Source organism: Notolepis coatsorum, assembly GCF_963971535.1.
Source record: "Notolepis coatsorum genome assembly, chromosome: 10".
Classification (NCBI taxonomy): Eukaryota; Metazoa; Chordata; class Actinopteri; order Aulopiformes; family Paralepididae; genus Notolepis; species Notolepis coatsorum.
In genome coordinates this window covers 120,537,036-120,549,535 of record NC_140174.1, presented here as the reverse complement: position 1 = coordinate 120,549,535, position 12,500 = coordinate 120,537,036, and the positions used below count along the sequence as shown (strand labels likewise).

The following is a 12,500-nucleotide window of genomic DNA, read 5'->3' as shown; positions in this document are numbered from 1 at the left end:
ATGTTGTGACCTGTGTATTCACCACGTGGAGAAATAAAAAATAATTGAATTAGACAATTACGTTTTATAAGCAAATATACTCGGAACAATTTTTTTGCCCAACCACTCCTCCCTGAGCGCAGCCAGTGATTTCAACGTGACACCGTGTTTGTTTACATTCTCATTCATTCGAAAGATCCGAACCGATTGAAGTTTATGGATACCATGACTTGAAATCCTCTTACCTTGACAATTAACACTTTGGGTGCCGGGAGCCGTCTTTAGACGTCTTTGCTGGCCATGCTAAAGTTGCCGGGGGACGCTGTACGTCGTCTTTATATCAATATTTCAAAAATCTGCGATCGGATTCATAATGTCCCTCCGCTGGCCTGAGATCCACCAGCAGGACCCACTGAGCTCTCTGGCGGTTCAGGAGCGCCATCTGGTGGCCGATCGGCGCAAGCGCTTAACAGGAAGCGCACTAGAGGTTTTGCTAGACGTCCGTATTGCTTCCGGCCACTCGGTACATGTCCCGTGACTCTAGCTCGTCACTCTACATAGCGATCGATTGCCAATAACTCGATAAACAACATGATTTGGACGTATATACCATTATACAAGCTGGAGATGGACCGGGTAATAATATATCCCATAATGATAAAATTTCTACTCGACGATGATCGCCCAACGGCGCGCGGAGACTGGGGTGAGTTTCAGCGTGTAACGTTACCGTCTTCGATAATAACTGATATTATCAACATTTGACCCACATTAGATGATTGGTATAACGCTGCCCACGGAATTATAAACGCCCCCTCGCCCATCCGGTCAACATCAGATGACGTGTAGTAACTTCTAGAAGTACGTCTAGTTGGAATTTTTTATATCGCGCTGATTGCCATCAAACTGTATTTCATCATCAATATAATGCATTTGGGGCTATATATCACGTTCTGGAGAAAGCTGCAGAAAGAGATGAAAACATACTTATACATTAGACCATACTTTACTATGAATATGTGAATGAAAAAGTTTAACGTTGCTACACAATGAACAATACATATAGGACTTTGAATGGGCCCTAATAATGGCAATGTAGCAATAGAATTTAAAAAGTTATAGCCCTGCAAAGAAGGGGACTTTCTCCATAGACAAATAGCGCTGGCAATCTATGGTATATCATTAATTTAACCTTAGGCAACCAAAGTGTTAAAAGCCTCCCCAATTTTGAAAACAGTAATCCAATGGCTGGTATATTGTTATACCGGACGCTCTGAGCTAACCGGAGCCAACGCAGAACAGGAGGATCGTAAAGCATATATAATGACTTCCTTTCTGGGGTTGTCAAAATAAAAGTGCGACATTTATAGCAGCGGAAAACGTTTATTTTGTACATTATCTAACGTTAACACAAACCTAAACTAACGTTACAACTAACCTAAAGTTAGTTTAGGTTCGTGTTAACGTTAGATAATGTACAAAATAAACGTTTTCCGCTGCTATAAACGTCGCACTTTTATTTTGACAACCCCAGAAAGGAAGTCATTATATATGCTTTACGATCCTCCTGTTCTGCGTTAGCTCCGGTTAGCTCAGAGCGTCCGGTATAACAATATACCAGCCATTGGATTACTGTTTTCCAAATTGGGGAGGCTTTTAATCGTCAAGGTAAGAGGATTTCAAGTCATGGTATCCATAAACTTCAATCGGTTCGGATCTTTTGAATTAATGAGAATGTAAACAAACACGGCGTCACGTTGAAATCACTGGCTGCGCTCAGGGAGGAGTGGTTGGGCAAAAAAATTGTTCCGAGTATATTTGCTTATAAAACGTAATTGTCTAATTCAATTATTTTTTATTTCTCCACGTGGTGAATACACAGGTCACAACATGTTTACATGAACGTTTTGGAGTTGTATTTGGAGTGTATTCTGCAATCTGTTAATAAACTTTTCAATCAATCAATCAAACTATACACTGTAAGGCTCCGGATCTGCCTCATTTCCAGTGATGAAGCTAAGCTATGCTAACGGAGCGACTGTTCCCTAAGCTAAATGCACGCACAGAGACAAAAAAGGTATGCATCTTCTTGTCTAACTCCAGGGAAGATGTTAAATAAGCTAATTTCCCAAAATGTTGGAGTTTTTTTCCTTTAAAGTAACCAATGGGGTTTTTATTCACAGTTGCAGATAAAGATTAGGCTACACTAATATTATAGTATTAATCTGATGAGTTATATTCATTAACTCATTCAGTGCCAGGGGTCGCTGTTTACATTCTGGGTAAAACGTCATCGCTGTAAGTCAATGGGGAGACTGCCACACTTGCGAGTGCTTAAAATATATTTTATATTATAGCTATGGATCTAATAACACCGTAGATTGTCAGTGAGTTGCTTCTGGTCAACATGCAAAAAACACTAATTACTGGACTGTCATTATTGTTATTATTATTTCTGTCATTGTCCTGTGATTTATCATTGATTTTTACTGTTACTGTATTGTTTGTCTAGTTTTATGTTAAAAAAGGGAAAATAAAAAACATTTGTTCAAAAAAAAAAAAACATGCAAAAAACAGATTGTTTTTTCATCCGTACATTTCCGTTTTATACCGTTTTGAATATGAGTACAGTTTGGGTTATTCTTAGTAATCCCAGGAAAAGATGCGATAATAGCCCTTTAGTGAAATCCAGTTATCATGTTGTAATTTTTCGCCTGATAATAGAATATTCCTGAAATCAACGCTAGATTATCGTTATTATCCTTCCTCATGCACCCATGAAATGGGCCTTGTAGCCCGGGCGCTCGCCTCCCCCCCACCGCCACCAACGGTAAACAGCACACACAGAGTCCACACAGACAGCTTCGATCGCGGGAGAAAAAAATATCAGATCAACGCATTGGATATATAGTGTTCTTACCTTGTCTCTGATGTAATGCAAAAAAAAGAATCCAATTATCTGATCGTACTGGTCGCGGAGGTCTGTGCCACGTTCTCCAGCATTGCATATGAAGGGGGGGGGGGGGTTTAGCCTCGTAGATGTATCGTAAGCGACTGCCTCGCCGGAGTATTTAAACCCCGCCCGCACGGCTCAGCTCTGCCCAGAAAACAAACCACATCGTTTCAAATGGAGTCCAATACCGGCTGGAAGGCGTGGGCGGCGGTATTTTCCCTTTGCGAGCTCAGACCCATTCCCAATGATAATATTAGGCTGGATGGATGAAAATGTATGGATATAGCTAATAAAAGAAATAACGATTAAAACTAGGGATGTCCGATATCGGTATCGGTTTACATTTTTTTTATTTATTTTTTTACATTTATTTAACCTTTATTTACCCAGGCAAGCAAGTAAGAACAAATTATAATGTTGTGTTCATTACACGACAAGAGATATGTAATGTTAATTACCTGAAATTATTACGTTTTTTGGGGGGAAACCCTGCATATATCGGTATCGGAAATTAATAGTTGGACAATATCGGTATCGGTAAAAAAGCCAATATCGAGCATCCCTAATTAAAACCTGAGATTTCTCGTGATTGGCGCTCAACGCATGGCGAGTTAACCCGACTTTTTTCGTCATTGGCGCAGAATGAGTTAAAGAAAGTTGATTTAATTTAAAAAAAAATACTAATTTAATCAGATTAATCACTTTATTCAAATTGAGGATTTAGTTTGAGGATATTTATAAAGAAATTAAGAAAATAAAGAAAAAATATTTGATTTTTTTTATTATTAAAAACGAAGGTTCGAAGGTTCGTTCGAAAAACCCTGACGAAGTTCGAAGCCCAAAAACAGGCTTCGGGGAAACAGCTCTACCTCCAACATGTTTAGTGTACGAGAGAGCCAGGATATAGACGGTACCTCCGACGCGTTTAGTGTATGAGAGCCAGGCAGAGTTGTAAAAAGTACCCAGAAATTATACTTAAGTGAAAGTATGGGTACCGTCTTAAAATATCTGGCTAAAAACACACTTAAGTAAAAGTAAAAAAGTTTCTACTTTTAAATGTACTTAAGTACTAAAAAGTAAAAGTTAAAACCTTTTTTTTTAACAAATGTTTTTTATTTTCCCTTTTTTAACATGAAACTAGACAAACAATACAGTAACAGTAATAATCAATGATAAATCTCAGGACAATGACAGAAATAATAATAATAATAATAACAATCCAGTAATTAAATCAAAATAAATGTAGATTAAAAGACATAAAAATAATAAATACAATACATGTGCTCTTGCTCGCTCTTCCTCACTCTTTCCTTCCCTCCTCCTCCACCCCCCCCCTCAGGACCCCCTCTTGGACTATACATCCACTATTCCATTTAACATCAGAAATTACAAGTTCATATGCTTCCCTTTATCTTCTCCACCACAGCTAACCAGATTGCTATGCTGGCTTCATTAACACCTCAAATTCGTGCAGTGGATATCTCTAGATAAATCACATCGAGATAGGTAAGAACCCATACCTTCCGGCACATTTTATCCGGTTGAATCCAGCGTGACGCTATCAACTTTTTGGCAGCCGTAAGACCGGACAAAATTAGTCTCTTTACATGTACAGAGGTCGATAACTGAGAAACATCATTAAACAACAATACAGAAGGCAGTGTAGGTATGGTCAGAGATAAGAATTCTGATAATTGAGTGGTTACTTTTAGAGGGCATTCCCAATACATATGCATATATGTACCAAGAGCACCTTTTGAACACAAGGAGCATCGAGAGTCTTGTCTGGGACCCATTAGGTGCAAACGTCTAGGATTCAGGTAAGTCCTTTTTTGATCCACTTTTTTCTCCCATTTTCTATATTTTCTCCCATCCCAATTTCGTATCATCCAATTCAACCCTCCCCTGTCACGAACGTTGTTTCTTGCCTCCCACAAGCCGGCTGCAATGTGGACTAAGTCATACATAGCACAAGTCCCCTCCGGTACTTGAGGTAACAGCAGTCGCATCTTTTCACCTGCGCAGCTCGATCTCTCAGTGGCGAGGAGTAACGCGTGGGAGGCTCACGCTACCCCCGACACTTCCTGATTCTACTGCGCAGGCGCACCAACCGACCTGTAGGAGTCGTTGTCCACAACGCCCGATCCCCACCCATCAGTTTCCCACCCTCTAATACTGCCAATTGTATTAGTACGGACGACCAGCCAAACTGAAAACAATGTGGAGAGCTGGATTCGAACACGCGAACCCAGCGTCTCCACATTGGTGGCGAGTGCCTTGCCCACTACACCACCTAGCCGCAAGTCAGGTAAGTCCTATGAACAAAATTGAGATTAATCTGTGGGTGATCTGGGTTGCGTGATGATAGCTGAACGTTTGCCCAGACTGCATCCCAATCAAAATCTACTTCCAAGTTTGGGATATCCTTCCTCCAAACCGAGTCTAGGGGAAGGACCTCATATGAGGACGTAAGCAAGTGGCGATAAAAGTCAGAGACGAAGCCTCTCGATGTCTCCTTGTCATAAAAGAATTTGTGAAATCTGTGGTGCTCAAGTGGAATATTTAATGGGACTCCATGAGCTCTCAAAGCTGCTCTTAATTGTAGATAGAAAAAATTTGTGGAACTGGTGAGGTTAAATTTGTTAAATATATCTTGATAACTGCAGAAACCATGGTCATCGAAGATATCCCCCAATGTGTGTATGTCTTTCTTTTCCCATCTAGGAAATCTGATAGGTTGTTGTGCAATAAGGAGTACATTTTTATTAAATAGGGGAGAATGACTTTTTCTGTGTGTCACGCCATATCCGGATCACATGTGTAATAAGAGGGCCATATCTCAAGTTGCATTGCTTAATTGATAAGTTGGTGTACACTATATCCTGCAGTCTATGTGGTGCCACTATGTTCTCCTCTAATGGTCTGCAGGATACCGATGCTTGAGAATCAAACCAGGTGATCAGTGGTCTTAAAGAGAACGCTTTAAAGTAATAGTTGAAGTCTGGAAAGGCTTTATTTCTCTGTGCAGTGGATCTTTTTATTCATGGACGTTTATTGTTCCAAATAAATGTATATGCAGCGGAGTGTAATTTTTGCCAGTAACCAACAGGGGGGGGGTAACGGCAACATCGAGCTGAATAAGTTAACTCTGGGTAAAACATTCATCTTAACTATTGACGCTCGGGCCTGTAATGAGTTTTTTTATTTTGACCACCTGCCGAAGTCATTTGTGATCCTATCTAGCAATCCGGAATAATTATACTTCACCGTTTGGCTTATAGTGGGGAATATTTCAACTCCAAGACATCTAAAGTGTTCTACCATGGGTATATTTGCTGGGAGGGTGGTAGCCTTCACAGTCACATTAAGTGGAAGGAAGGCCGGAATTTATCTTAAATCCCGATAGATTTCCAAAATCAAATTACTTTGAGAAGATGAGGTAGGGAGGTGGTAGGGTTTTGCATGAACAATATTACATCGTCTGCATTATAAGCTAATGTGATGCTGTGTGCCCTTAATTGAGATCGGCGCTATAGACTGGGATTGTCTTATATACTGTGCTAAAGGTTCTAGGGATAGAGCAAATAGTCCGGGACTAAGAGGACAACCCTGTCTGGACGAGCGCGACACAGGGAAGTGTGGGGAGCAGAATTTACCTGTTAAAATCATGGCCGATGGATCTGTATATAGTACTTTGATCATATGAATGAACCCATCTCCTAACCCCATCCTTCTAAGTACTGCCCATAAATAAGACCATTCCAACCTGTCAAAGGCCTTCATCGCATCCAAGGATAATACAGCTGTAGGAGGCGCGGCTTCCTTGCTGGAATCTATCACATGCAGTAACCGTCTAATATTATCCGTGATCAGGCGGCCTCTTATGAAGCCTGTCTGATCAGGGTGAACTAAAGATGTCATATGCTTTTGAAGTCGGATGGCTAGTACCTTAGCGTACAGCTTGAGATCGGTTCCGAGGAGGCTTAAGGGTCTATAACTACCGCATTCGGTGGGGTCTTTATCTTTCTTAAGTAGGACAGATATGAGTGCCATATTGACATCCCTGGAGAAGTTCCCCTCTTTGACTGAGTGTAGAATCATATCAAGTAATAGGGGTCCAATTACATCCCAACATGAGAGGTACAGTTCGGGTGGAATGCCGTCCCAGCCAGGGGCTTTACCACTTTGCAATTCAGATATAGCCTCCCTAAGTTCCTCTAGTGTAATAGGTGCATCTAACCGTTTAGCGTCTTCCTTTGAAAGTTGAGGTAAGTTAATTTGATCAAGGAATTTATCCAGTTTATTATGATCGAAGATCACTTCTGACTTGTACAGGTTTGAGTAAAACGTACGAAAAGTCTCGTTGATTTTTTTGGGGTCTGTAATAACAATTCCCTGTTGGTCCTTAATGGCGGGGATATCAGCAAATTGTTCACTGGATCGTATCTTCATAGCTAGTAGGTGACCCTGTCTTGTTCTGCGTATTTGAAATTCAGATTGTTGTCTTAAGATGGAGTTAATCTCCTTTTTCAACACTTTAATTTGAGTCTCCAGTTGACACAAGTAGTTGCGTTATAAAGAGGAGAACAACGAAGAGTGAAGCACTTCCAGTTCTACCAATTTGGATAGACGTCTCTTGCGGAGGTTGGAGGCAAAAATAGTAGTGTTATTCTTGATAAAACCCTTTACCGATATCCATAAAGTTCTGGGGTCTTGTACCGAACCTGCATTAAACTGCAGGAATTCACTGAGTTTATTTTTGAATTGCAGGTTGAATTCATTGTTTTTCAACAGTGTCGAGTTAAAGCGCCATCTTGGGGCTCAGGATGTCATTCTACTGAATGAGCCCTTTAGGAGTAAATAATTGTGATCTGACAGTGCAATGGGCCGCAATTCAACGTCAAAGCCATCAAATAGTCTAAGGGATGCAAAAACATAACCTATTCTAGAAAATGTCCTGTGTCTTGCTGAGAAAAAGGAATACTCTCGCGCCGTTGGATTGAGCGATCGCCACAAATCATTTACTCCTGTGTCCTTGGACCAGGCCTGTAGTGCCGTAGAGGACTGTTTCTGGTCATAGGATGTGGTGAGACTAGATTTATCAATCGAGGGATCCCAGATGGCATTAAAATCCGCACCAATTATAAATGAATACTCAGGGAGATCCAACATCGCTCTAGTGAGTGAATCGTAGAAGTTAGCGTCATAAACATTAGGGGCATAAGCCGCTACCAAAGCAATTTTCCTGTTACAGTAATCTATCTTAGCAATAGTTACTCGACCATCTGCATCAGACCATACGTCCAACACGTAAAAACTTTTTTTCGGACAGTCTATTCTTCTGATAGCAGGTGTTTAATCAAAGATCCCCGCTTTCTAGTCTTGCACAAGGACCAATCAGCATGGGTATGGGGGGTGGGTTCATTTTCCATTGATGGGGATTTGATTGGCTGTTTTTAAATAAAGTGCGGCCGCAGGATTAATAACGTTAACGTTAGTTCGGCCAGAGAAACAAATATACTCATTAAAATGGTTGGACCTGCAAGATTTGTACTTTGTAGGTCTGCATTTTAAATGTAAGGAGTAAAAAGTCTGTTTTTTTTTCTCTCTGAAATGTAATTGAGTAAAAGTACAAGTATACAAACCTAATAATACTTGAGTAAAGTACAAATCCCCCCAAAACAGTACTTAAGTATTGTAACGAAGTACAAGTACTCAAGTACTTTACACCCCTGGAGCCAGGATATAGACGGTACCTCCGACGCGCTTCATCATCTCTCCGCGCGCGCCCCTGTTCCGCAGCAGTGCCGCCTCCAGCTGCTCCTTGGCCAGCTGGGATTTATGTAACGCCTGCGTGCTCACCTTGTCACTGCTCTGCTTCCCCTGCAGACACACACAGAGAGAGATACAGAGACACACACACACACACACAGAACATCATATATATCATCACTGACCCTTTACTGGGTATATGGCACAACCTGGTTATTAGGTTCCAATATAACCCACTTACTGTACATACTGTACATGTTATGACACGTCCCCCGATAACAAACTGATGCTTTTCTGAGGCAGGTTGAGGATGAAACACCTAAACAAAGTGACCTCTAGGTAACCCCTCCCCTATCCAGCCCCTCCCTTATCCAGCCCCTCCCCTATCCAGCCCCTCCCTTATCCAGCCCCTCCCCTATCCAGCCCCTCCCTTATCCAGCCCCTCCTCTCCAGCCCCTCCCCTCTCCTGCCCCTCCCTTATCCAGCCCCTCCTCTATCCAACCCCTCCCCTATCCAGCCCCTCCTCTATCCAGCCCCTCCTCTATCCAACCCCTCCTCTATCCAGCCCCTCCTCTATCCAACCCCTCCCCTATCCAGCCCCTCCTCTATCCAGCCCCTCCTCTATCCAGCCCCTCCTCTATCCAGCCCCTCCCCTATCCAGCCCCTCCTCTATCCAGCCCCTCCTCTATCCAGCCCCTCCCCTATCCAGCCCTCCTCTATCCAGCCCCTCCCCTATCCAACCCCTCCTCTATACAGCCCCTCCCCTATCCAGCCCCTCCTCTATCCAGCCCCTCCCCTATCCAACCCCTCCTCTATACAGCCCCTCCCCTATCCAACCTGCTCAACTCCAACCCACACATCATACCAAGCGGGGCTATTTTGCCTATAGAGGGTGCTGTTTTGACTGCATTACAGATTCTACCTTTAATGCAATAAATACAGTATTGGTCCCCCAGACTGACCCTGTACTCGAAGGTCAGAGTTAGGGTCAGGGGTTAGGGTCAGGTTCAGGGGTCATGGTCAGGGGTACTGACCCTGTACTCGAAGCAGGAGACACAGATGGTGAGCAGCTCCAGGAGTCTGTTGAGCTGAGAGGGAGGCATGTCGGCCGTCCAGCGCTGCACCAAGCTGCGCTCCACACTCTTCATCACCCACAGGAAACACACCAGGAGGTGACGGCTAGTGTCTGCAGCCAGGGTGGCTACTGATTTACCCTGCTGTGGGGGGGGGGGGGGGGGGGGTAGAGAGAGAGGGGGGGGAGGGAGGGGAGGGGAGAGGGAGGGGGAGGGGAGGGGGAAGAGAGAGAAAGGGAAGAGAGAGGGAGATAGAGAGAGGGGGATAGGGAGGGAGGGGGAAGAGAGAGAGGGAGGGGGAGAGAGGGGGGAGAGGGGGGGACGATAGAGAGGGAGAGGGGGGGAGAGGGAGGGGGAGGGGGAAGAGAGAGAAAGGGAAGAGAGAGGGAGATAGAGAGGGGGGATAGGGAGGGAGGGGGAAGAGAGAGAGAGGGAGGGGGGGGAGAGGGGGGGGCGATAGAGAGGGAGAGGGGGGAAGATAGAGAGGGAGAGGGGGGAAGATAGAGAGGGAGAGGGAGAGAGAGGGGGGAGAGAAAGAGAGAGAAAGGGATGGGGAAAGAGAGAGCAAGATAAAGAGATATAGGGAAAGAGAGGGGGCAAAGAGGAGAGAGAAAGTAAGAGAGAAAGAGAGAGATGGAGAGAGAGAGAGGAGGGGACAACAATAAAAAGAGGGGGGAGACAGAGAAAGAAAGAGAGACAGTGATACAGAGGGAGACAGAGGCAGATAGAGAAAGAGAGGGATACAGGGGGAGGGAGAGAGGGGGGAGAGAGAGAGAGGGAGGGGATAGAGAGAGAGAGAGGAGAAAGATACTATGTGAAAATGCACGACAGAAACACACACACACACACACACACACACACACACACACTCCAGTGTGTCTGCTGGTTTCGCCCACCATGGTGGCAACCAATTTATCTTGCTGGGAAGAGGGAGGGCAGAGTGATACAAGAGATGAAATAATAGGAAATACGTCGCTAATAATAATATACAGTATAATATAGTATACAGTATAATACAGTAATACAATATATGGACACCCATAGAGAAACAGCAAAACCATCTCAAAAGCAACAAACAAGAGAGAACAACACAGTGTGTACAGTAATACGTGTGTACAGAACAACACAGTGTGTACAGTAATACGTGTGTACAGAACAACACAGTGTGTACAGTAATACGTGTACAGAACACAGTGTGTACAGTAATACGTGTACAGAACACAGTGTGTACAGTAATACGTGTACAGAACACAGTGTGTACAGTAATACGTGTGTACAGAACAACACAGTGTGTACAGTAGACGCCTATTCAACTCCTTCACCTGTACGTTATCACCAGGCTTCTGAGTGTGGGGGGGGGGGGGAGAGAGGGAGTGGGGAAGAGAGAGAGGGAGAGGGAAGTGAGAGAGGGAGGGGGAAGAGAGAGGGAGAGATAGAGAGGGGGGGGGAGAGAGAGGGAAGTGAGAGAGGGAGAGATAGAGAGGGAGAGAAAGATAGAGAGGGGGGAGAGAGAGGGGGGTTAGAGAGAGAGGGAAGTGAGAGAGGGAGAGAGAGGGAGATAGAGAGGGGGGGAGAGAGGGGGAGAGAGAGAGGAGAGGGAAGTGAGAGAGGGAGAGATAGAGAGGGGGGGAGAGAGAGAGGGAAGAGAGAGAGGGGGAGAGAGAGGGGGGAAGAGAGGGGGAGTGGGGGGGAGAGAGGGGGAGGGGGAAGAGAGAGAGGGAGAGAGAGGGAGATAGAGAGGGGGGGAGAGAGAGGAGAGGGAAGTGAGAGAGGGAGAGAGGGGGAGAGATAGAGAGGGGGGGAGAGAGAGGGAAGAGAGAGAGGGGGAGAGAGAGGGGGAAGAGAGAGGGAGTGGGGGGAGAGAGGGGGAGGGGGAAGAGAGAGGGAAGTGAGAGAGGGAGAGGGGAGAGATAGAGAGGGGGGGAGAGGGAGGGGGAAGAGATAAAAGGGGAGAGAGAGGGAGAGCTTCTCTTCTACCTTCCGCTTCCCATTTTAATAGGGGGTCAGATCTACTGTCTGATGTGGGATCAGATTAATCAGCTCTTCTTCCCCCTAATGATGGATCGTCTCCTGTGGAAGGAAGGGCTACTGCCGCCGCGCCGGGGGTGTCAGCCGTGATGGATGGAGCCATTAACCTCCCGGTAACGGCCGCGGGTGTCCCGCCGAACACCGGATTCTCACCGGCGGCGGGCCGACTCCAACTTCACCAGAGTGCAGCTGAAGGGGGGTCTGACTCCGATCAGAAGAAGCGCTCGTTTTGTTTGCTTGGGAAAACGACAGACGGGTCGGCGGCGAGCGGGTTTTGAAGAGTGGAGCCGGATGTCAAGCTAAACCCGGGTGTCGTACACGTGCGTGGTGCCGGTTCTGATGAAGCAGAACACATCCACAAACATTATGTTGTAGCCGTCTTCTTTATGTTTCTGGTTTATCTTCTGTTTAGCCGTCTTCTTTATGTTTCTGGTTTATCTTCTGTTTAGCCGTCCTCTTTATGTTTCTGGTTTATCTTCTGTTTAGCCGTCCTCTTTATGTTTCTGGTTTATCTTCTGTTTAGCCGTCCTCTTTATGTTTCTGGTTTATCTTCTGTTTAGCCGTCCTCTTTATGTTTCTGGTTTATCTTCTGTTTAGCCGTCCTCTTTATGTTTCTGGTTTATCTTCTGTTTAGCCGTCCTCTTTATGTTTCTGGTTTATCTTCTGTTTAGCCGTCTTCTTTATGTTTCTGGTTT

General features: G+C 44.6%; 1 protein-coding gene across 1 annotated transcript in view; it reads right to left on the bottom strand.

Annotated features, from left to right (window-relative positions):
- dock8 (dedicator of cytokinesis 8) overlaps nucleotides 1–12,500 on the bottom strand; it is a 334,288-nt gene that overhangs the window by 113,561 nt on the left and 208,227 nt on the right. The window contains 2 exon segments of the mRNA XM_084323164.1: nucleotides 8,689–8,815; nucleotides 9,739–9,921. Coding sequence (XP_084179290.1) covers nucleotides 8,689–8,815; nucleotides 9,739–9,921 — 310 coding nt within the window.